The sequence below is a fragment of the Seriola dumerili genome, unplaced genomic scaffold (assembly GCF_002260705.1).
Source record: "Seriola dumerili isolate Sdu_G_001 unplaced genomic scaffold, Sdu_1.0 BDQW01000191.1, whole genome shotgun sequence".
Classification (NCBI taxonomy): Eukaryota; Metazoa; Chordata; class Actinopteri; order Carangiformes; family Carangidae; genus Seriola; species Seriola dumerili.
Genome location: NW_019174446.1, coordinates 6656440 through 6682011, shown reverse-complemented (window position 1 = coordinate 6682011; position 25572 = coordinate 6656440). Strand labels below are relative to the sequence as shown.

At 40.3% G+C, this 25572-nt stretch overlaps 1 protein-coding gene across 1 annotated transcript in view; it reads right to left on the bottom strand.

The window, feature by feature from the left end:
• The window catches only part of LOC111227735 (exostosin-1a-like), a 36880-nt gene that overhangs the window by 7797 nt on the left and 3511 nt on the right, over positions 1-25572 (bottom strand). The window contains exons 2-4 of the mRNA XM_022753423.1: positions 3963-4056; positions 715-822; positions 100-219 (exon numbers count right to left, since the gene is read on the bottom strand). Of these exons, the coding sequence (XP_022609144.1) occupies positions 100-219; positions 715-822; positions 3963-4056 (322 nt within the window). The remainder of the gene's footprint in view (positions 1-99; positions 220-714; positions 823-3962; positions 4057-25572) is intronic.

Below are 25572 nucleotides of genomic sequence, written 5' to 3'. Positions count from 1 at the left end.
TTTATGCTTGTTATGCAATTGTGTGAAAGCACGCATGGTTGTCTCCATAAATTAATATGTATGCTAACAATTGTACTGTATGTATGAACATGTGTGTACCTCCAGTGTGGTCAGTACTATTTTCTCCACAGAGTTGAAGTAAGCCTCCCATAGGAACTGGGTCTGCTGTCTCAGGGAGAGGATCTTATCCTGGTGGATGGAGTGTACTGTTGAGGGGATCTGGGACAGAGGTGAACACATGTTAACATACTAGAGCAAACACAGAAACTGGCAGTCTGTACTGGATACAGTCATTTAATCCACAAAGTACACTGCCTGTAGAACAACTGTAAGATCTGCCTCAATAAATGCTGATACGGATTTACAGCAGCTTTAGAAGACAGTGGTCCAAATTTCAGGAGCAGCCATCAGGATTTAACTATGTAGGGAAGGCACACATAAAATGCGCCCTTCAATACAATGGCATGCAGCAAAACAGACAGGAATCAGAAGCAAAGAATACACACTGCTGCTGCATTACCAACCCTTTACAAGATAAGACAAGATGAAAACATTCTGTGGTCAAAAAAGCTGTTATGCTTAAAAGAAGTAAACTGGTAATGTGACAGTTGTGTGCAGATAAGATTACTTTGTTTCAGCAGCGTTGACAAAACTGTTGAGTAAATCAACTTTAGGTATGTATTAAGTTTCTACAGTAGTGGAAGCTGTGCCTACCTGTAATAGCAGCCTTTCGTCCCCAATCACAGCTGCCGTATTCCAGTCGATGATCTCCGAGAAGGGAAGCTCCCAGCCATTACTTAGCATCACGGGCACACAAGCTGCCTGTAGGAGTAACACACAACACCACACACAAAATGCACTGATGGTTAATGAGATGAACAGTTGAAGAAAAGTTGCTCTGTGGAAACTGTCATTCTCATGACACCCATAGAAATAATGCAAACACACAACTACAACAAATAATGTATGAATTAATCAATAAATATATTAAATTTGTAGTTTGAAGAAGTTGAATAGGAGCCTTGTGTTTGTCAGTGTCATGTCCTGGGTAACATTGGTCTGAAAATATTTGTACTCAAAGGGAACAACCACGTAGCACCTGGTGGTACAATTGCTATTTCTACAGGCTGTACAATAAAGATAAACTGAGCAGAAAAGAGAAAAGGAAAATAACAACAAATGGCTGATGCTCTGCAAACCAATGCCATCAAGGTCCATTTCCCAAGATATCACATCTGGCAATTTAACCAAACAGGGCAATGCATCTTCCAGCACATTTTTATTAACTACAGAACTACTGCAATACCTTGATGAGTACTCTCAAAGTGACTAGGCAATGTGGTTTCATAAAAATGATCATTATGTTCAGTGGAAAAGAAGATACACTTTAAAACATACTTGAAAATGAAATGCCTGTGTCTGATAGATTAATGAAATTGCACTGAAGTGTGTGTCCATATTTGTGTGTGTGCATGTCCTTGTGAATCTATTCAACCATTTGTGTGTGTGTGCAAATGCAGGGGCATTGTGGTGCTGTAACTTTAAGTCTGTGTGTGTGTGTGTGTTGGATGGTACATGTAGCTTACTGCCTGCAGTGACTGGCCCTGTAGTCTTTTAAGCGGGGTACCATTCACTGATTGGCCTTGGTCGCGACACAAACAAACGCTCCTGCATCACAGTGCTGCAGTGCTCATCTAATCTCCTTGGGGTCATTAGCAAGGGCAGCAATCTGCTGAATGTATCCCTATCTATCTGCTCTCACAGACCAGCGAGATCGGCTAGAGACTCCTGTAGCTCAACCCTAACTACACTACACAACTACACTACACACACACACACACTACCACACACACACACACACACACACGTAGAACAGTCACTAATAAAAGTCACTGCTTTGAACTCTCTACATTTTGCAAACACATGTGCAACAGAGAATCTCAGTGTGACTTGTGCTTGTCACATGACACCTGCAGGTATTGCTTCTTTAAGCATCTGCCAAATTAGTGAAACCCTCCTCAGAAACCCAGCTCCTGGTTAAATCATGTGAACATCTCCACTCTGGACTACCACACTGTGCCCTACCTGGCCTGTTGGAATACTCCACTGAGCCTGTGCAACTAATACAGCACTCTGGCCTGCCTGGCCTTCAGCCTCCCCAAATTCCCCAATTTCTGTCTGCTCTTGTTGATTCCTGCGCTCCCGTGTAAGGCTGTGCTTGGACAGAGACGCTAATACCTGAAGGCCATAGTCTAGCCGTACACTCCAGCCAACCTCTGCTTGCTACCTCAACTGCAGCTGCACTGCTTTCCCCTCCCGTGTCGTCCTTGTCATCAGTCCACTGTCACTTTGCCTCACTCCTTGCTCCCCTGTGGGGTAATTATCTTCCCATTCCAGTCAATACAGAGTCACAGCACATCTTCTATTATGAACTCAAAAGTCATCACTCTTATACCTCTTGTTAAAAAATATCTTTCTTCCCAAACAATTTCTCTGCGGTTTTTCCCTGGACTGGTGCTTACCGTATTTGACACACAAATAACTCACACAGAGGAAACTAACACCATGCCATAAATACTGACTTTTCCAGTTAGTAATTTGCTTTCTTTTTATTCACTCAATGTACTGTAAGTCACTAGAGGAGAAAAAAAGAGAAATATAAATGTAATTGTACATAGACAGAACTCCAAATCATTCTCTCTATGTATTCACTAACATACATGTACAGTATATTTTTCATACTGCTACTCAAAGTGTGTAAAGGCAAAAAGGCATTTGAAATGTCTTAAGTGAAACTGTGAGCCTGTTTGTTAAAATAAATATAGGTATTCTTTAAATATATCTATAGTCTGGACCTAGAGCACTGTCACAACAGACGCCTCAACATCTCTGTACACCTTAAGTAGGCAGATTGTGTGAATGAGACCATAAATTAGACAGGCTCAGCACTGTTAGGAATAAGGGACACTTGATAAAGACTCAATAAAAATGAAGAGCAAGTATAATTTTTGATACAGGACAGGGGATTTGTGTAGCCAAACAGATACAGATGACAAATTAAAGGAAAAACCAACATAGTGTCATAGTAAGGTGTTGTTCCACCTTGAGCCTCCAAAACAGCTTCACTGCTTCCTGGTCATTGATTCTCCAGGTCTCTGAACTATACTGCAGTTCTACTACAAGATATTCCACCAAACATATTCCTTCATTAGGCTTCGAGGCAACTGTATTGAAAGTGTTCACTTAGGACATGCAGAAATACCACTAAACACATAGTCTCCACAAGCTTCTCCATAGCTTAGCTGTGAAAATACCGGAGACAACAAGAAAGGCCCCGTCTCAACACAGAGCTAACATATCACTGATTTTCATACTTCTTAAGCCATTCAGTGAGTTATTGTTCCCTGTATGAAGGCATTGGCATTTGTTATGCTAGCACTCATTTTTATGCTAGCAATTTTCCCTTTAAATTCTCAACCATCTGTACATTTTTAGGTTGATGCTTGTGGCCACAAAAAATAATGAAGCTATAATTCAATCAAAATGATCAGTTCTAGAAACACAAGTGGAACTATAATCAAAGGAGAGTAAAGGTAGAGTGAAGAATATAGAGAGAAGAGGAGATGAATTGAAAAGCAAGCAAGAAAGAAAAGATGGCAAGGACAGTAGTGTAGACACTGGGTCAGAGGCTGCTGAAGTAACGCAAGCTGCACAATAACAAAATGACTGGCAGTGGATGAGAGAGCTAGTGGGAGTAACTCAGTGCATCACTTTTCCATTCCAAACCACCGATTAATGGCTTTATTGTTCAGTTTCTTCTGGAGGAATCAAACTCATAATGTTGCAGATACACTGTAAGAATGTTCTGAAATACTGTAGCACTGCACCTACTATAACCGATTCAGATTTAATATCAGCTCTGTCTAGCAGTAATGAGCAACATCTGTATTTGCGTCACTGACCTGCAAAGCCTCTAAGAAGCGAAAGGAACCCAGCCGTCGTCCTCGAGGTACCAGACAAAATGTGGAGTTGTACAGCATCTCTCTGTAGTCATATCTGCAGAATGATAAAAGGAGATAAAACATCAGGAATTTAACACATAAAACAGCACAATGTGTAGTACTCATACAGTAGATGCAGGATACTACGAAATCACAAAGAATGTGAGCAGTCGTGCACCAGAGCGACACTGACATACCATCAGTGCATTGGTTTATATGGTTTTACATCACAAAGCCTACTTCTAAAATGACATCTAATAAAATCTTGACTCTGGGAATGCAGCCAATATCAGGACCAAGCTTCCTCAAACAGTCTCAGTGCAGCAGCAGATGCCAGAACAGAAAAGTCACCTCTTCTTAAGAATGGAGTACCTGGAAGTCACAAGTACTTTCAGGAAAAATCTCATACTTTCATCTCTACTCTTCTCTCTTACCCTCTCCCATGCATCTTTAAACCCCTTGCCCTCTCACCTGCACATCTCAACATCTCTCGTTTCTTTCTCGCTCCCTCCATCCAATCTAAGCCTCAGTCAGCACTTGCTTGGATTAAGGAGCTGCTTGGAATTCCTTCAGTGTCAATATTATATGCGTGCAGGAGAGAGTGTGTCAGAGAGTGTGCATTTGTGTGTTGCCTGGTCGTGCATTAGACTGAGTTTTATGAGATATGACTGAAAATGTGCATATTTTATGTCTCAGTATATAGATAAAACAAAAAAAACAACATTCATGCACATTTGTATTTAAAACAATTTGTGGTCACATCTGCATGAGAATGCAAATATGGGTGAAAAGGTGAGTGATAATTTGTGTACGCATAACGTGTGTGCCAGGGGCTCTTTTCCCACACTCTCCTTTATTTTATGTGTGTGTGTATATAGATTTATTATGCCTGAGGCTGCACTCCTGTCTCGCTTTAAGTGTACTGTCAGTGTTACAGTAAATTTCTCTACCACTGCAGACCTGACGGAACCACTTCAACTCCACAGGTCACTGCACAGACAAGACACATGTCAGTTTTATGTTGTGTGCATGGAGTTATGGGAGTGCACCAGAGTAGGGATGCATTCAAGAGAAATTTACACAAAGCAACAACCAAGTTCAATTGGACACAGTAGGTACTGTTGATTCCTGACATTTCTGAGCCATCTTACAAATTTAACGGTTGAAAAGCATGCATGAACTACAGAGCTGCCATCTTTACCACGTTCCATGTTCCACATTGCTGGGTTTGTTTTTGCGCATGAAAGCTTGCCAAATGTCAAGCAAATGATTTCTGAACACATGTGCTAACAAGTGCTTCCATCTATAACTCCTTTCATTCAGCAAAGACACAGAGTGCCAAGCCAGCTGGATGTCAAGTTCTCAAAAGCTTTTACATTATAGCAGGAATGCATGATTACACTGAGGTAAATAACAATGACACTTTAAAACACCACTTTGTGGTGGCTGGAACCAAGAGACTAACCATGCAAAAATATTAAATGCATGCATGCAAATTTCACTTCACTTGTGTTTTGGCAAGGTTCACTGGCATTTAGTGGGTTGGAACGGTAAGCAATGTATGTACAACCAAGTACCTTTAAGTAGATGGATCTAGTTTAACCCCTCAGAACTCTGTCTTACTGTCACCATCTAAATTAGTTTGCAGATTAGTCCAGTTGATAGGCTTAATCAGTTTTCAGTGGACATTTGCCTGACTTACTTTTTGAGGGATAACTCAGTTCACAAGGTTCGGGCTCACAAAGGTTTCTTCTGGTGGAGGTCATGGACTACTGGTGTACAAGCACACACTACTTTTTAATTATATTCTTATTCTGTGTGTGGCCTAAAGAGCATTGTTAGGCATCATCCACTGCAGTAGCCATCACACACAAATCACCAAACACTAAGTCTTGGTCTTATTGAAGTGTAACAGTAAGCACTTACAGTACCATCATATGGGAGTGCAATGCAAAATATCAACAACAATGTTTAACTGTGTTTAACTGTGGTGATTATGTAATATCTATCTGGATAATCCTACTATACAGTACAAATACCATTTACAATTAACAGCCCCTACAGTGACTCTAGAGAAGATTAACATCCACAAAAAGCATAAAAGCTACAATTAAGCTTGATGCCGTCTATAGTAATACACTATAATGTACACAGAAATCCATTATCAAAGGAGCACATAGTAGTTAATAATACTAAAGGCTGTTCTCATCTATGCATACATTATGAAACCGTGACTTGATTAAGTAGTCTGATTCCATTGCAGATATGGTAAGATTGTCATTAAGCATGACAAACAAATAGTCTAGCCAGTCACGTAATAGCTGACCGTTTCACAGGCTTATAAAAACAAAAGTATAGGTCCATATCTGGGCCGGGCAGGGTGTAAATCTCCCATCCATTACATTTCCTGTCAGTGCAAACTCAGAAAAGACCAGATGTTCCTCTCCCTGCATACCTCCATTCTTCCCTACTCTTCCAGATGGCTGACTGTGGGGAGGAGCAGTTTCACAGTATGCTACCGCATGTCAGTGGAGATGTTAAGGATGAGTGTTAAAAAAAAAAAAAAACATCTTCTTCATAAACTAGCTACTGTCCTGATGTGCATTTTCTCTTTTATTAGTCACACATTTTGAAGTGTGATGCATGTAGGTGTTCAAAAGATTGGTCTTGTTGCAGAAAAACAGGATAGATGTCAGTGAGCAGTTAGTCATACCCTGTATCTTGCACAAATGTCAGCAATTAACTCTACATGATACGAGGTAAATCCTGCCTTGTCCCATATTTTCAATGCTCCGACATGCAGATGGCTGCTGGTGAGCAAAGCCGTCTCACAGTAACAGATTGGGCATCACTGAAAAAAAAAAGAAAAAAAAGGAAAAAAAAAAAAAAATCACATAGTTGAAATAATGAGCTTGAGTTGGTCTTTCAGTCATGTCCCTCTTATGATATAATGTGAAATATCAGAATAAGTGCTGTAATAAAACTTAAAATTGCTATTAGGGCTTTTATTCAAATGGCAGGAATAATATCGAGATAAACTACTGTCTAACACTAACCTTTAAAAATCCCTTACATACTTTACTGTTGCACCATCATTCATTTTAAAACTAGGGGACTATATGCACAGTGTCATAAAACCAGTGCATTACACTAATTTGAAATTGATAGCACAGGTGTATCAAAATCTGTTGTGATATGTATCAATTTGATAAATGGTGATCATGTAAATAGTCAAACCAAACTGCAAACCAGTGTGTCCTACTGTAAAGCTTCAGCCTGAGAATGTGGTGGACACGGACACATTCAATGAGGATTTGTCCTCGACCAACTGTTCAATCAGAGTGACCACTCTGTTGACATTTCCTGACCATTCTGTTGCTCTTTGGTAAGAAACCATCTTATAGAAATAACAGCTCTTTCATATTACCACTCTGAGTGTGAGCATGAGAGAGAGAGACACACACATTGAGACAAGTAAAAAAGGAACTTGAAATTGTGCTGTTTGTTTTCATACACTGTGTTGACTGGAAGTAGTGTGTATAATGTAAAAGAAAGGTCAGTTCCAAAAAAAATTATCCCAAAGATTCTGCAAGGAATTATTATTGCTCTGCAAGATACACAGACTCATTCTGAATATGTCCAGAATAAGCAACAGAGACTTGAACAATGAGCTCTTTCTATTCTCCCTCTGTAAGTAAAGAGTGTAGAGTTTAGATTGACATGGAGTCAGTAGAAGTCAGTTGGCACGTCCATTTTAGTTATATCCAAGTAACCTCTATTTTCTGGCACTGTAAAATAATGGCTTTGTGTGCTTTGAGAGATGGCCGAGATGAAAACATGGATGCTGTGACTTCTTGTTTGCTATAAATTGCAACATAGTTTCAACAAACATGGGGAATGTAGATAGTGACCAAATTCACCAAATCTAGATGCAAACAGTTCCCTCCATCAACAGCAGGAAGAGATGAGTGAATAAAATCTTAAGTGTACTAATGCAGCATCACCACTTCAACACCATAACTCAGATCAATAATTTAACAGTCTATTCCTGGAACATGCTTCAAGTTTACTCCTTTTGGAAAAGGAGCTTGGACCCGGCAGTGAAATGGCAAATCATCACCTTTACTTTAATGCTTTGGGAGATCCACTTTTATGCCATCTTTATATACACCAATTCATTCATGAATACAATCAAATCTTATTTATTAATATTGCAGAAATGAAACAGTTTGATTCACAGAAAGAGAAAAGAATAACAGGAGGTGAGCTGGGTCAAGAAAAAACATCAACCAGTCTCCTAGCAACGGGAATGGATGGAGTGAAAAAGAAATGCATGGCTCATTCTGTCAAGTGCCTGAGGAGCTTCAGAAGAACAGCCAAAGTGTTAGTCTCCCATAATCCACAGAGACCACACACATTTCTAACATAACAACTCACAAAGAGGACCACAATCAGATGCAATGCTTCAGCTGATCTATGACAAGTGGAAGTGCTCATGAGGGTTCCCCCAAACTGTCCTCTGTCCTGGGACAGAAGGTTTGTTCATCCACTACACACCATGTCATGGAACTAGATAATTTGGTTTGTATCCCTTAGCAAATGATACAGGTCTAGTTAGTGCAACAGGATACAAGGTGTGGGTATTTTTACTGCTGGCTCACAGAACGATTGCTCCATTCACAGGGAACAACATGATTTCCATGGCCATGATATTGTAATCCTTATCCTTTCATCTGCATTTTGTTCTATTTTGCAACACTTGGAACATCTTGTCCTGATCCCTGATATGCCAAATAAATTATTATCATTTTGTAAATTTTAGAGGTAACAAACCAAAGAAGGGGAATTCTAACTAATACTATTACAATGACAAGCTCAAAACGTAACTACGCTAAGTCATGATCAAATAATCAAAACTAGAGATGAAACAATCCAATTTCAAGTCGATTAATTTAGGAGGCTATCATCAGAGAATTAAACAGCAATTCCTTTGATAATTTAACATTTTCTAATTTCTCTTTTTTTGTCAAAACCTCCACACATTCTTTAGTTCAACTTTCTCTAATGTCTCAGATTTTATGTTTGTTTTTGTTTGTTTATTTTATATATCATTGTGAACTGAATAAAAGTGGATTTTGGACTGTCAGAGAAAACAAAAATTGGAGACTGCCTATTGGGCTTTGGGAATCCATGATGGACATTCTTCTCAAGTTGTTGACATTTTATAGACTAGATGATTCATTGAGAAAATAATAAGTAGAATATTAAACTCTACGCAAATTTATTGCATGCACCTTCATCTGTACCATGATGGACAGAATGCAAATCCACAGAGGGCCCTAAGTAGTTTAGTTGAGTTAAAAATAATGGTTTGAAATGATCACCTGAATAATCAAAGACTTTCAGAAAAGTAAAAAATCCATAGGGGCAACTCTTTCAAATACACTGCCTCCAGTTCATTGTGTAGCCATCACTCATCTTGATCAGAGAGCCAATCCTTAAGAGAGAACTCCCTAAGATGAACTTCAGAGAGAAAAATGAAGGCAACACTGCTACTATCCCACTCTCTCACCCGTCTAACATCCCATACTGACTTCATATCTCATTTTCTGCTTCCTCTTTTCTGTCACAGTTCAGCCATGTTGATGGGCAGTTGGCTGTTGCCAGGACTATGAGTTCAAGCCAGAGGAATTCCAGCCTGAAAGGCACCGAGTAGAAGTGAGTGTCATCGGATGAGAAAGGGGAGGAAGAAAAAACAGCAGTTGACAACCGCACGCTGTATCCAAGCCCCACGCAGCCTGCACCACTCATGGCAAGAATGTCACACACAACACAACCACACACATAAAGACTCATTTTGATCTCAGTACACATCAGAGCGACTTCAATGGTTCAAGACACTGCCAGTCCGAGCTGCTTTGTTTCCCCTGACAGGACTGCACGCCAAGAGGTAGACATGTACAATGCACAGTGACAGGCATGGGGGGATAAAAACAAATACATTCTCTGTGGAAGACTTGCAACAGACCTGCAAATAACCTGTAAAGACATAAACAAGCATACACTGTGTTTTCACGCATGCGAGCAATCACTACATGACTGTTTTGATCTCCACAAGGCAATCAAAGGGCTGTACATAACATGGGGTTAATGAGCACTCTTCATACTCTTGTTACATGGGGTTAATTAGCCATCAGAGATGGGTATTAGAGAGCGGACTGGCCTCTGGTATGGGAAGAGTATATTACACTATTCTAGAAAGTCATCCGTGAGGAACGTGTAACATTAGACATTATGTGGTTTTATTGAACTTGTAGGGATATGGTAATACCAATCCAATGCAAGACCCCATCACTAAAGAATGCTTAACTCTGTGATTACTATTCCAGCAATGCAACACAGGTAATACCTAAGAACTTTAAGAGAATAGGACAAATAATTTAGTAGCCAGGAAAACTAAAGAGCATGACACTAACTTACCTAAATTAGTTATGGAGCTTAAAATACTCCAGTGGCCTCAGGATGTGAGAATTAGAGATTAATGGCCAACACGATTATGAATGACATACAGAGGAGTCCAAAAGTCTGAGACCTCACTTAATGGTGTAGTTAATCTTGACTGTTTTACCTGCAGCCGAGAGAGATCAGCAACTTTTTTGAAGCATTGGCGCTGGCTAATGTTACCTTGAGCAGGGATGGGGACATGATACTGAGACAAAAAACATGAATGGCAGTGGAGCTTCAGGGAAAATAAAAATTTAATTAAAAAAAGACTACACATTGTTACAAAGCTTGGCTGCGTCATGACATCTGAGGGATGGTTATAATTAACCATTCTACCTTTTCACCAGTAAGTTATTCACTGGTGAACACATTTTCTGTGGAGGAATATCTAGTTCCATTAAAACAGGCTTTATTTCAGAAATAGTCTGAAAAATAAGCCCAAATTAAGTCTTAACATACCTCCCTTCATGGAAGTGACTGAATAGACACAATGCAAAAGAAAAATCAAAGGCAGTTGATTGCAGGGATAATTGCCTAATTTCTCTGAGCCTATTTGTCACTTATAGGGATATAACAATAACAGAAATTTGGTAGTCTGTACCAATACCAATGAAATTCCACGATTCTGGATACCAAATTTGATGCCACAGCCAAGAAAAGAAATCAACAGGGGCTGCTACACACCGTGTTAATACACAGGCACGTGTGCGCAGACAGTAGTTTAAATTGACTAACAAGGTGACAGACTGATGGTGTGAAAATATTCAGTTAAAGAGTCAGCGTTATATTCTAGATGCTAGCTGTCACAATTTGGACGACATATTGTTAAGACGAAGTTAACAAGTGAAACTCACTAAGCCTGTATTCTGTGTACATATCTAGACACCTGTCTTTGAGATGCTTAGATAAGTTTGAGGCGTTTCATTTGAAATGCTCTGTGGCACCATTTGCGTTCTGGCTTTTGGTTGTCTATAATCTGTGTCAAATATCTGCATACACCAGTCCTGCCATGTATTTTTCCCCACAGGTCACGGCAGACCTGTTGCTGCACACACATTTGCCACGAGCATTCCCAGAGTTTGTTAACTGTGCCAACCTTCCTTCTTCTCTTCAGGTTGATGTCAAACAACTCTTATAGGGTTGTTATACTTTCCCTTCTCAGTCCTCAAAGACTCACATCACAAGTACCTTCAACATCTACGGCTCCTCTGGTACCTACATTACTGTAGAAAAACAAGTACCATCAGAATTTTGATGCCAAAAGGTTTTGGCATGAACTAACTATACTAGAATCGCTGCATATGTTTGTTTTCAGGACACACTGAACAGATGAAAGTTAATTGTTTTTACATTTTATGAGAAAAGAAGACACTAAGAACCAATATACCTACTTAATAAGGTTTAAGGACAGCTATGTGCTCCACCCTGAGTCAATGGAGCAAAGATGATGTGAGTACCAACATGGCTTTTTGAAAAACAAAGCGCACTTTACTCATTTCCTCAAGGCACCTTGGGCTCACTCATCTTCCTCTGGTTAATGAGTTCAAAGACAGCTTTATAAAACATTTACAGACACACAGAGGGGGTCTCAAGCTCTGCCCGAGTTCCACATGACCCCAGGTTAATTCACCTAATTACTCCGCTTTGAATCTTCTATCACTCTTCTTTTTCTTATTCCCCTTCTGAGTCTCCATCCATCTTAGGCCCCTCTCAACGGGAGAACCAAAAAGCAAAACCTTTTCATCTCTACAAATATCCCTCCTCAAAATGGAGTCATGCACACCCTAGAGTTAGTTCCAGTGGGCTCAACACACACTGACCAAAACAGACAGACTTATCAACATCCACCCAGAAAATGTTTGTGTCATAAAAGAGCTGCTGATTTTCACTGACTCCCTTAGGAGTTTGGAGGAAGCTTTGCCCACTTCTCTAATCAGCCATACATCAGCTTGATGAGGTTGATGAGAGGGATGCTTTGAAGTGCTCTCTGGGTACCATAAACCAGAACAAGGGAGTCTTAGAGATAATGAAATGACTGTTAATGGAAAAGCCATTAGTGCTGGAATGTCAGGTCTGACTTGTAAAGCCAGGCAACATAAGGATGTCAGAATAAACAGTCCAGGTCAAATTATTTAACTGCAGTGACCACGATGACACTTGCCCTCTCTGGCAATAACTGAGAGCGATTGTAAGAAATATAAATTTACTTCTGTATTTCCAAACATGACAAGGCCTAATAGAGTAACATAGCTTGATCCTTCAATTGTTTAGACTGCTATTTATTCAACCGTATCTCATTTTTTTTAAAATCATTCTAGATTCAAGTAGGTCACTAATCAACGTTTCTGGGCCTTAGGGTGCCAGATGGACAGAATTAGCAACCAACAACAAGGTTCTGGTTAACGACTAACTGAATGAATAAATGCATGAACGAATCTACACACTACACAATGGCCAATAAGTCTGTCCAATTTGAAACAAAGGTGGAAGTTGAGGAGATTCATCTGAGAGGTCCCTGATCTTGAAGGAATGCTTTCAAACAGCTAGTAACTGACTTCTGCTGGAGATACAGAGTCAAGCTGGTGCTGCTGCTGTTGCAGTGGCTGCTCTGTAAGGGAGATAAGTCCAGGTCAGGAATGTCTCTGTGCTTGGGCCAAGCAGGGATGAATGGAGGTAGAGATAGAAGGACATGACAAGGGAAACAGTAATGGAGAGGAAAGAGGGATTGAATAACACAGAGGTAGAGGGTGAGGCAGAGGGAAGCAGGAAAGAAAAGAGTGATGAATGGATGGGAACTGAGGACGGGGGGGGTGAAGGTTGGGATGGCTATGCAAGGAAAACAGGAGAATAATAGGCAAAGACGATGGAATCACAAAACAGGTTAAAAGATAGACGGAAATATAATCAGCAAAAAATAAAGAACCAATAAAATGTGTGAAATAAAATATTTATGTGTCTCCACAGAAGAATCTGTCTGCCTGTGTGAGTTCTGTGAGTATCAGCATGTGGAAAGCTGTTTTGTACTTTTTTTTTTTTTTTTTAAACCAGGGTGAAAAACCCTGTCAACTCTCAGACAGCCTCCTCCCTTTAATGGCAAAGCAACCGTGACAGCAGCCATGACAGGAAGAAGGGGGCTTTGTAATGTCTGTTGGGTCAGAATATGGGCTGTTATCAACTGAGTCTGTTATCAATGCACCATCAAATGGACTTGTGGGCTGTGTCTGATCTCATCCAATATCCACCATGCTGAGAGAGGGATTTAGATAAAACTTGACTGCTGGGCTTGGATCTGCCTGGACTGTCTGTTTTGAAGCATTTTGTATTTGTTTGTGTGTGGGTGTGATTTGGGACAAGAGGGGTAATGCGACAGTCGTATTGCAAGGCCATGTATGTGAGCGTGTGCATGTGTGAATGTGTACAGGCATTTTTTTTAGGACATTCCAGGGGATGGCCTTATGCAAGTGTTTCAGGGGAGAGAGGGAAATAGAGAAGGAGTATTAGGGGAAGGAAAAAGGGAGAGCGTTCATGTTGTTTACTTGCGTTGGCCATTTATATCCCATGGGACCTTTGCATTTTTGGACCGGAAGTGTGAGTGTGAACACAAGTGTGCGTCTACGTGACAGTTGTGACCAAGGACACCGCAAAAGCCAAATATCCAAGGGGGCTCAGCTAAGGTCAGGCTGAGGGGGTTTGGACAGTAAAGTGGAGGTGATATCACTGCAAAGCCAGCATGGATTATTTTAACTGTCCCAACCAAATGTCACACAACCCTGCACAACAAGTCAAAATGTAATTTTTCACCCAAAGTTCAAGTTCAAGATTGTGAAAGGGAAAGCCGCTGACCTTCAGACTGCACTGAAAGCATTATAAAGGGCATCAAATGGGCAGCCTTGACAAACAAAGTAAGAAAGACCCAGATTAACAAAAGAAATATTATCTCAGTTGCCTTTATTAAAATATCTTTCTGTAAGGGTTCTGCCTTCACCTCTATAATAACAGACGTGAATGAAATTTCATTTGAGATGCTTACAGGACTGTAAATAATTAAAATTACATACAAAAAAAGACACCATGGGGCATACTTTCAACAATTTTCATGGGTACCATTTCTTCAGAAGGTGAAATGTTCCCAGTGAAAAGTGTTCAATTGTAGATCATCCAAAGCAAACAATGCATTAGGTCTGGAAAGAAATGTTGCTGCCAAATATTTTAAATGTAATGTTTTTCTAATCTGCATTTAACTTAATTATATTTGGGACAGATATCTTAAAACTTAAATAACTAAAACCAAAATGGATGGATAGATTGCACAATAGTCATGAGAAAATATTTATTTGTTATTTGGGTTAACCGTCCCTTTAAAAACACCACATGAAAGAGAAAAAAGTGAGTAACCTGCCGATGACAAGCAACTTCAAATGCACTGGGAAAAGAACGGCTATGAGTGCAAAGCCAGTGTGAAATAATGAGAAGTGCAGCTTCTTTCTGCTACTGAGAGAGTAAATTAGTGTCTCGACAAGTCGAGCCGCCAAAAACGAAGTGTAAACACAGTCTTTTAGCTCTCAAGAGGGAAAAGATGATTACCTCACAATTACAAGACCACAGAGGAGAGAGAAGCCCCATTGCCTCAGTGACAGAAAGAGAGATTACAGGGTGGCGGCTGTGCTAATGATGATGGGGAAAAGCAAAAATACTGCAGTTTATCCCAGAGGATACACAAAATTGCAGCAACTTACAGAAATTTGTGGCACTTGGCTACCGCTTTGGCAATGCACTTCAAAATGAAAGATGAAGAGGGAATGCTTTATTTGTTGCATGTCTGCTACCGAGTTTAACAACCTTTTTTTCCCTCGGAGCACCGAGACGTCAACATCCACAGAGGAATTCAACAGGTTTGTTACACAGCAGCAAGTGAATGTCAGAAACATGTCAGTTCTACAGTGATGACTCTACTTTTTCGAACAAGTAGATATTACTAAGTCTGTCAAATTATTTCATAATCAAGTTGATTAGTACGGCTAACATGTTAACCAATATAATTGGCTAAATACAAACACTTTTGTATGACGTGTATGACACAGCATTTATCTCCTACGCTGACATCACTGAACCATTGTCATTCTTGCAAAGCCTTAAACTGAGAGGAGGGTTAGCTTTGCAATACACCACTGCCTACCACCCCTCAGATTTTAAGCCATCTAATAAATCCGCACACACTAATGTGATGACTGTGGGGGAGGGTGACCTAATCCTACACTGATACCATGATACACGACACACAACACACACACACACACACACACACACACACACACACACACACACACACACACACACACACACACCTCCAATATTGATTGGCTATCATTGATGCCAAATTGAACCCTCCTGAGTGCACAAGCTAGTCTTAATACCTTTTCGTATTATTACACTGATCTTGGAAAAATAAAGTATATCAAAGTAAGGGGATTGTGCAGAGCTATACAGAAATTCTACTGTGCAGAGCTTAGAAGACCTTAAATTATTTTACAGATAATCATAAAAAGTTGTATAATCCAACTGCAAAAAGAATATACCAAGACTGTTGCCTAACACATGATGTAAAATGGGTGATACTGTCAGCCTTGTAAAAACATCCGAGGTCAAAAGGAGGCTAAAGGGAGGATTAGATGGATTGACAGGGGTTGTAATTACTGTGGGTCACTTAAAACATTGTCATACCCTGTCACAGTCATCACCTTTTATTCAGCAGGACATGCACACCACATCTAACATGTTAGCACCATGAAAACAGCACTGAGGTCCAGCTGCTTTTCTACGGTCATGTTTCAACTGCTGAAAGTCTGTCATAGTCTACAACTTCAATTATTTAATTTCTACCCTTCATCTATATCTCTTCTCCATGACTAATATTCACAGCCTGTTTGATGGAAAGAGAAGGTGCAGGCACAATGCTACATAATGCCATGTGGATATGAGGTCAATGCAATTGGATGAAAATCTAGTGAGCTCATCTGACAAACATTACACTGTATACTTTATAAAGGCCAATTCAAGCTATCTGCATGTCTGTGTATCTGCATGATGTAACTTTCATAGTCTGCCCAAGTCTGTGAGTAGCCCAAAAAAATCTGAGACTGTACATACTGCAAGCACTGAATGCACATGTGCCAGACAAGTAAAATGGAGGCTCGGTTTGTGCACCGCATGCCTGTAAAAATGATTTCTTATCCTTGATGGAATTCAGTTTTATTTTTTTGACTTTTTCAAACTATGGAGCAATTCTTTCTGTCACAAGGTCGCCATCATGTTTTCTAGTGTATTGTGTGGAATGTATGTGCATACGCATACCTCCAACTACTGTATGAAAAAGATGTGCTATCTAAGACAACAAATACACCCTCTTTCCATATCAAAAAATGAGTCTGAACAGGCTGCTTTAATATTGTTTATTTTATTCTAAACCTAATCTCTTCCCTTCTTTAAGTCAGTCAATCAGACATCAAGACCTTCTATTCTAGCCAATGCAATTACTACTTTTAGGTGCGGTAGCCCACCAAATACTAAAATCTTCTGCACATCATCTCTAGTCTCTTAATGTTACACACTAGGACAAGTTCACCGGATCTCAGAGCAGACTGATGACTGCACAACAGTACCCTCTGAGGGAGCTGAATTCCTCTGTATCCTCGCAGACACACTGGCCCAGAACAAAGCTTTATCATCTGTTAATGAATTCCACGGCCAGCAGTGCTTACTGCTGCGGGCAGGTAATTAGTTTGAACAGCGGGAAAGATCAAAGACAACACTTCCTGTCTTGCCCTCTGGTAGTGACCTCACAAGGGGAAGTCACAGATTTCACCGGGTGAGAGAAGCAAAGAAACTCTATGAAGCTTAGCCAAAAGGCACAAAATCATAGTCCCAGTGAAAAGTTGTTTCAGTTTGAATCACAGCAACTTATCCATTTGGTAAAACAAAAAGTTGTTTAAAAACAAAACAGCTGCTTATTGTCTTTGTAAAGATCACTTGTTTGCCATCAATTACACATTTCTCCTGATTAAAATGTTCTGTTGCTTTTCTTCTTGACATAATTTAGTGACTTTAACATTATTGGAAACCTAACTTAATCTGTTAAGAACTGCAACAAAGAACAGGCTGAGTAAGGCCATCATTTCACGGAAGAGTTAAAACTATCACATACTCAGGGTTATCATCCTGAGTGCTGGAGCTTCCCTTCCTCTCATAGTGCTGGCTGAAGCCCTTATCTGACAAAATGGAGTCCAAAGAGGACAGTGAGAGATAGCCTATCTGTGTGTGTGTGTGTGTGTGTGTGTGTGTATATGTGTGTGTGTGTGTGTGTATATGTGTGTGTGTGTGTGTGTATATGTGTGTGTGTGTGTGTGTATATGTGTGTGTGTGTGTGTGTATATGTGTGTGTGTGTGTGTGTATGTGTATGCATATGTGCGTGTTTGAATGCCAGTTTTATCTGATGATCCAAGTCATTACCCAGCCATGCCCCACAACATGTTGGCTCATAATTTTTCAATGCTGCCAAGTGTGGTTACATTAACACAGATCAACATGGTCCCACATGGTGATGATTATACACTGCCAAAGTACCTTTGAGAAGATACAAGGACAATCACACTTATGTTGCCCAACTCTTCAGGATTTGTCAGTCATTTCCTCCCAACAAGAACAGAAATAGTCTTAAAACAATTTGAATTGTACAGTAATCCCATCCTACACTCCTAAAATAACACATGAAATATTAAAAAATATTTAGTGGCACAGATACAAGAGTCACAGACATTGAAAAATATCTGTGGGCTTGGCGGGTCTACTCTCCACACTAACTGAAGGATTAAAAGCCTGTAGGATTTGGCTGGCCATGGTTTTAGAGTGCTGCTTAATTCTGCATGTAGCTCTCACAACATATTTCATTGTACATGAGAGATAATTGAGAAAGCCCCTGTCATGCCGAGCAAGCAACTTATCTGAGTGTTTGAAAAGACCGTAAACGTGCTGCATGGGTCACGCAAATACTGGCTCTCTGAATGATGAGTCAGTTCCATGACGTTACATCTTTGTCCCTTGATGCTCCGCCAGCGGCACTTAACATGACTGTGCTAGAGGAATCCATCAAATATTGATATTAAATCTACTTTGTAATTTCTTAGCTTCTTCATCCCATTCTATGTCACTAAAGGTAATTTCAGATTTGGTCCAAATGTACACAATGAACCAATCACATTATTCTGTGAATTGCACAAGTCTTACAGAAAACACACCAATGGTTTGAGGTGGACAAAAGAGAAATTTTCCCACACAAAAAAGAAAACAGCAGCAGCTTTAATGTTTTAGCAACCTACCAAAAAAAGCTGCCTGAGGTCTGGGTAAACCTCTCCAATCAGGCCCAAGTGTCAAAACTCCATAAAAATGGATTTTAGATCAATTCTTCATGAAGGTCACCCTGTTCACCCCCATCGCCATAAAGTGCTGCTTGTGTTTCATTACTATTCTTGTTTCATTTTTTCCACACGCTAACCCTCTCAGATCCCCATTTGTTTGGCAGCACCCGCTACTTTGTGCCTTACTGTTTCACCCATCCAAACTTTCAACACATCTGTCAAGCAGCAAGGAAATGGCGATGTGTGCTTCTACACGACAGAAAAGCTCCTGCTGGAATGGACCACACTCTGTGCCTGGCACATGAACATCCCGTTCCTTATTCCCCTCTCCCTGCATTCCAAGTGGAATACATCACCTGCACATGGCTGCCAAGGACGAGACATACATCATCCTGTCAGGACAAGAGCCGAGATAGAGAGGGAGCATGGCAAACAAATGGCACTGCCCTCTGTCCCGAACAACTAGCCTCCAATGAGAGTGAGAGTGCGGTTAAAACCCATTCAAGCAAATAAAGCATATCTGAATTTGAATCAGAGAGAGAGTGTGAAAGCAGCAGCGAGAGCAGAAAACCACTGCAACCATTCAGGCACATGCTCAAGTACAGAAGACTAAGATGACTACCAGCAACGCCTCCCATTGCCAGATTTCAACTCTTCTTAAATATGGCTCCACCAGGTCAACAGCTGAAGTCAAGGTGAAGTAGAGCTAGCTGGCACAGGTTGTATGTAATGAGTGATGATATGTGAACATTGATGGCAATACCTTCTGGTCACCCTCAACCTCCCTCTCTATAAATCCTGGCAGTGAAAAATGAGATGGCAATCAATTGAGAGGCAAGTAGACTGAGCCCCTCTGGGAAACAATTCACTTTCTGCAGTTTCTGGAATGAAACAGATGTATGTGCATGCAGACACACACAACACATAAACACACACAATTTGTGTACTTTGTATGGCAGAAAATTCAGAATCTATTCTTTAGTTAAGCTACAGTAGATAGTGAAAGGACAGAAGGTCAGAAGACGTTCTGCACAGGTCATCAGTTTGACTCAAACCTAAGATGTTGTGAGTAAAGAGGATGAGCTTTAATTAGATAGGTCAGACCCATATGCCACAGTCTGCACTAGGAAGTGAGTTAGTTTAGTCATTTTTGCATTACATGACACTGTTATGTGCAATAACAATGGCGGCCATGTGATATCCTGTCTGCTCAGTTATCGGCTTTCCGCCTTGTTTCTTTAGCTATCACTTATACCATGGGCGCTCTAAATATGAGCAGTTTGTAATCCTCAGGCTCTGTAGGAAAATGCGCATCATCCATCTAGTTGACCCCTCCCCCCCTTAACCTAAGACCTAGGCCATTAGGACCTACAGGCTAAATAAATCCCCTTTTACACAGTAGTCATAAGGCACAAGATACAATATGCTCATCCTCTGGTTGACGTAATTCATATACTTTGAAAGAAAAAGTATACAAAAGCTCTTTTTTCGCTCAAATCAGTCATATACCTATTTAAAATCCACATGCAAACTAGCAACTCACCGACAAGAAATATAAAATATGGTAGAAAATCTGCAGAGGTAAAGATAAAACAAGAATGGAGGTGTGAGGAAATCTCAGTGTCTCAAACTGATGTACATTTCCTGTTCTATTGTCTGTCATCATTATGAAAGATCAACAATAGCAGACAAAGATAAGAAACTTGTTCCTAATCACAGCATTCAGAAGAGCTCGTTCCCACTTATTGTTGTCAGTGGCTGATTGTTGCGCAAAGGATTTTCCTCAGTGGGATTGAATCTGCTTTTCAGCCTCGGAGACAAGAGGCGGGGAACAGCCAGCATGAAAAAAAAAAATGTTAGACCATGCTGGATTCATTCTGCATTCAGGTGTGAAATTAGCAACATAAGTTAAACTGACAACACAATATATTGGAGATACAAAAAAAAATTTCAAAATGTGGTCCAACAGCCACTTCAGTATTGTTTGTGAGAGCTACAATATACTATACTCCTGAGAAACAGCTCAGCGACAATAGATGCCTATTTATAGCTAATCTTGTATCTATTGTAAAAAAAAAATGTAAGAGAGAACATAAAACTTGAAGGTAGAACTGCGTGATAGTAAGCACAAGTAGAAAGTCCAAGACTGAGTTGAGAGACTAATGCAACTTCAGGGAATGGAGAAAGACTGTTGCAGATGAGCCTACTCATACATCTTCACAGTTTCGGTATCTGAAGGCCTCTCACTTGCTCCACTACCTGTACCTTTACTTTCATAGACAAACTGGCTTAGAACAATCCATCAGACGCTGTATCTAAAACTAATGACCATTCCAAAACTATTGTGTGGTCGTGTACGTGTCAATTCTTGGCATATGCTGATGAAGAGCAAACATATAATCCATACAGAGTGGTTTTGTGGTTTACTGGCCTCCTTCATTGCCGGCTGTATCATTTAGCTCTTTCCAGCAGGGTCAACTGTAGCAGTTTACTGGCAGAGCTGAGTTATGATGGATGGCAACTAAAGGACCCTTCTGTAGAAAGAGATCTTTTAATAAACTGAAGTCACAGCATTAAATACTGGATAGCATATTTGTATTTGAGTCTGCAAAAACCACAGGATAACAGAAAAAGAGACTGCAGGCCGAACGGTAAACTGGCAAAACTGATTCAGAGAACAATGCGATCATCTCAATACAGAAAACACCACCGTCAAAGTAATGATCTTCCAGTTTCTCCAAGTGAGACATCAGTTTTAGTCCAGAGACAACACACTACCATGGGAATACAGCATCTCCTCAGTCACCTAACAGCAGCTCAGAGGATACTGTATGGAAATTAACAATAACAAAGGTTGACGGAATAAAACAAAAAGATCCAAACAATACAAATGGTGTGTTCAAGTGCAACTTTTAAGAGGAGACACAAAATGATACAAAGCCTTTGATCAGTCCACCTTTGCCAACAGTAGTCCTTAAAAGGTCTGCTTAGCATCATGGCCCTAAAGAAGATTTAAGTTTCCATGTCAAGGCATTGTGGAGGCTACACGCATAGGATCTGTGGCTCTGCCTCTGGTACGACTGGAGCTGATGCTTACCTCCTCCAAATTGTATTTACCTACATGTCAGGGCTTTGGGGGATATGGAAATACCACATGGAGACTGCAAGATTTGTGATTACTCAGACGGTGTTTCTGATGCTAAGATAGTTCACAGTGAAGTAAACATGGACCAAATTTAAGAAAGGCTCTTTTTCAGCAACGCTACCCAAGTTGTTATTTTCTATTGCCTTTGTTGTATAGATAAATGCTTATTGTATAGTATTTGTTGCTTTTAGATGCACTTGGCTAGAAGTGCTCACAACAATAAAAAAAAAGGTTAACCAAGGAATATTCCGTTATTCAGAAGACATATCTACACTAAGAACAAGTGCACTAAGAGCCTGTTTAAAGGTAAAAACCTAACTGCCAATCCAGTGTGTTGAATCAGTAGAAAAGACTGTGAGAATAGGCACTTATAGTTGTTAATGTGCAGGAACTCTGAGATCGACCATCCTCCCCCAATGATTATCGTTTTCCCCAAGCTCTGCAAAGCCTGCATCAAGTTGGCTGGCAGCCCTCTGCCAGGGGCTTTGGCCAATATTGAGGATTAAAACCCTGCAAGTCTATAAATACACCTAGCAGACCAACGTCAGCACCCAGCCAGCTATTGGACTCACCTCTCACTGCTGGATGGCTGGCATGTGTTTTTTTTCTTTTCTGCTTATCACTTGCTTCTACTTTCTGCCTCTGTCTTTCAGTTTCTCAGACTCTCAATGCTCTCTCTCTTTGTGTTCCTATTTTCCCCTCCAACTCCCTCTCTCAGTTTGTCTCTCACTCTTCTGTGTCTTTCACTCTATCCCTCTCATACTCTCTCGCTTGGCAGGGCCTCTTAATTGGAAACAAGCTGTGAGAAGGCTTTCAGTTTGAGGTTAAAACTGCATCTGACCTGCCTCCTGCTGTATCTTTTCTTCTCTCTTTTGGCTGTATCACAGGCTTGTGCACAGTGGCTGAGAGCAGATGTATGAAGGACGTAGTGTGGTGGAAGCAGAAAGTTGACTCTTCCCACAGGCTGGAAAAAGCAGGGACATGACAGGTAACCAAGCCAAATGGAGAACATATAACTTGGCATTTTTAGTCTGAACAGTATACCCAGCTGAAATAAGATATGTATAATCAAGTAGCCGAGAGAGACTGATTAATCACACCTTAGGGCTTACACATTCCTTTTTGCGAACCCCAGTTCTTTTTACAATGCAAGACATGCATCAGGTCTCCTGACATAGCCTTTTCCATGGCCATCAGCTGGTTCCTTGTAATTTTCATGTGCAAGCAAATCTCATCACATGTACAGTCCAGAACAGCAAGAAGCTCAAGAACCCACCCAAAAATAACACTTCTTGGACCAGAAAGCTCTTAGCTCGCTGACTAGTCCCAGTTCTTTTTCACCATTAACAGAAAACCAAAGAGCCATATGGAAATATGAGTGACGGAAGACTTAGGCTAGTTAACCGCAGCTGTTAAACAACAAAATTATTATCACAAGACTAAAAAAAAATTCAGTGAAATTGCAACCAAGAAAATAAAATCATACAGTATAGAATGCAATGCCCTTCTCAGATATAATCAAATTTTCCCTTCAAACAGGCAACATACAGAGTACATGTCCATACAGCGTACATCAAAATCCCCATATACATACCAAGCAAACATCTGGAGCATAAAGTCTCAACTATTACACAAAAATGACATGGCCATTACATGGTAATTATAGTGAGAGGCTGCATTCAGTCTGTCACAACTTCCTTGTTGTCAGTGGGAGAGGATAAGAGGGATTTGTTGCACAAAAGGCCACAGCCAGGCACAGAAACTATTACTTCCACCCAGTTAGACCACAGACTGCACTGTCTGACCCATAGGGCTGTGTAACAGGACAGTACAACTGAGTCACAATCAAACATGTCAACCTGCACAGAGAATCTGAGGATTGTGATCTGTGCTTTATGCAAGTAAGATGACTCTGTAGGAAATAAGCATAAATATGGCACAACTACAGCTGTTAAAATATGACACAATTACAAATTGGCCAATGTCTTAACCCGAGTCTAAATCTGTCTGACGAACAGCTGCCTTATCCAGGGAGATTCAGCTCAGCTCAGCTCAGTTAATATATTCCCTATTTGCAACACGCTACAAGCTGCTTACTTCAGCCAGTGTGTTGTTTACAGCACAGTATAAGTCAGAGACACTTTTCATTTGAAAAGTTGAATCATGACCCAAAAACAAATATTGATCTCCTTGGCAACTGCCTTCCTTGACTACCACCCCACCCACATCTTAGCCCCTCCAAGTCTCACTCTCTTGGAAAGTCGTGCACAGCTGGGTGCCAGGACAGGGATATAGAGCAGGTCTGGGTATGATTACAGCTGAAAATGATTCAGCTTCTGGGGACTGATGAATCAATCATGTCAGACCTAATGTTAACTATTTGGATTCACCCCCAAAAAAGGCTAACCCTGGCGCAACTACTGGTGAATATTGGCCAGAAAGCAATTAACAAATAAAGACCAATAAAGCAAGAAAACCAAGAAATAATGTTCTTAAAAAAATAATCCACAGTGTGCACAGATCAAATCTACATGCACCTACACCTCAGTGCTAAACATCTTCTGGAGGACCATTCAAAGTGATTACACTTTATATTATGGGACCCACACCATCCGGAGCATCCTTTAATTATCCTCCACAGCAGATAAAATAATATGATACTTTGGCATCAACATTGTACCCAGGCAATCATGCCAGGTGATCTATGAAAATACTGAATTCAAGGCTTAACATCATGTTTGATAGATTTCATATCAGCCTGTCACAACATTTAAACAGAACAGGTATGAAACCTCCTCTGAAAGTGAGAAGAGAGTGGGTAATTATTTCACACACAAAAATAAAAAAGATAGTGAACTGCAAAAAAAAAAAGAGTCCAGACAGCCTAAAACTGTATTCTGTAAAATCACTGTGCACTTGAAGATATTTTTACCAGATCCTCTCCAAACAAACTTCTTATAAAAAATGTATATCTTGCTTCCTCTATGTGCACAAACCATTGGATGTTTGTATGATGAAAACTTTGCATTTTCATTTCAAGATTTGAGATCCAAACCATTTCAGAATGTGTCATAATGTGAGTGCGACCTGCAAGTCCATACATTCAAGCACAATAAAAGTCACAGATGGGCTCAGATGAAGAAGATTGTCAAGCTTTCTGTTTGAAACTGTATGTAATATATATCCTCACTATTAAAGTGCAAGAACTTTTGGTAACCATATCAGTTTTACCAGTATAAAGACTTTCAATGTTGGGGCAAAGGGAGAAGGTGAGGCTGGAAAGAGTAAGTACATTTTATATAATTTAACAGGAATTCGACAGTGGACTGGGGATCAAGCCAAAGTCTGTTGACTGATAGTGTTGTGGCTTACTGAGGATGTTCTGACTGAGAACCACTGAACATTCTGTAGCCATGCAATGAAGCTAAGCTGGTGAGGGCTAGTGAGATACCCAAAGCCTGTTTCTCCCCCTATGCTACTTAATGACAGGAGGATTATTCTTTCCTTTGG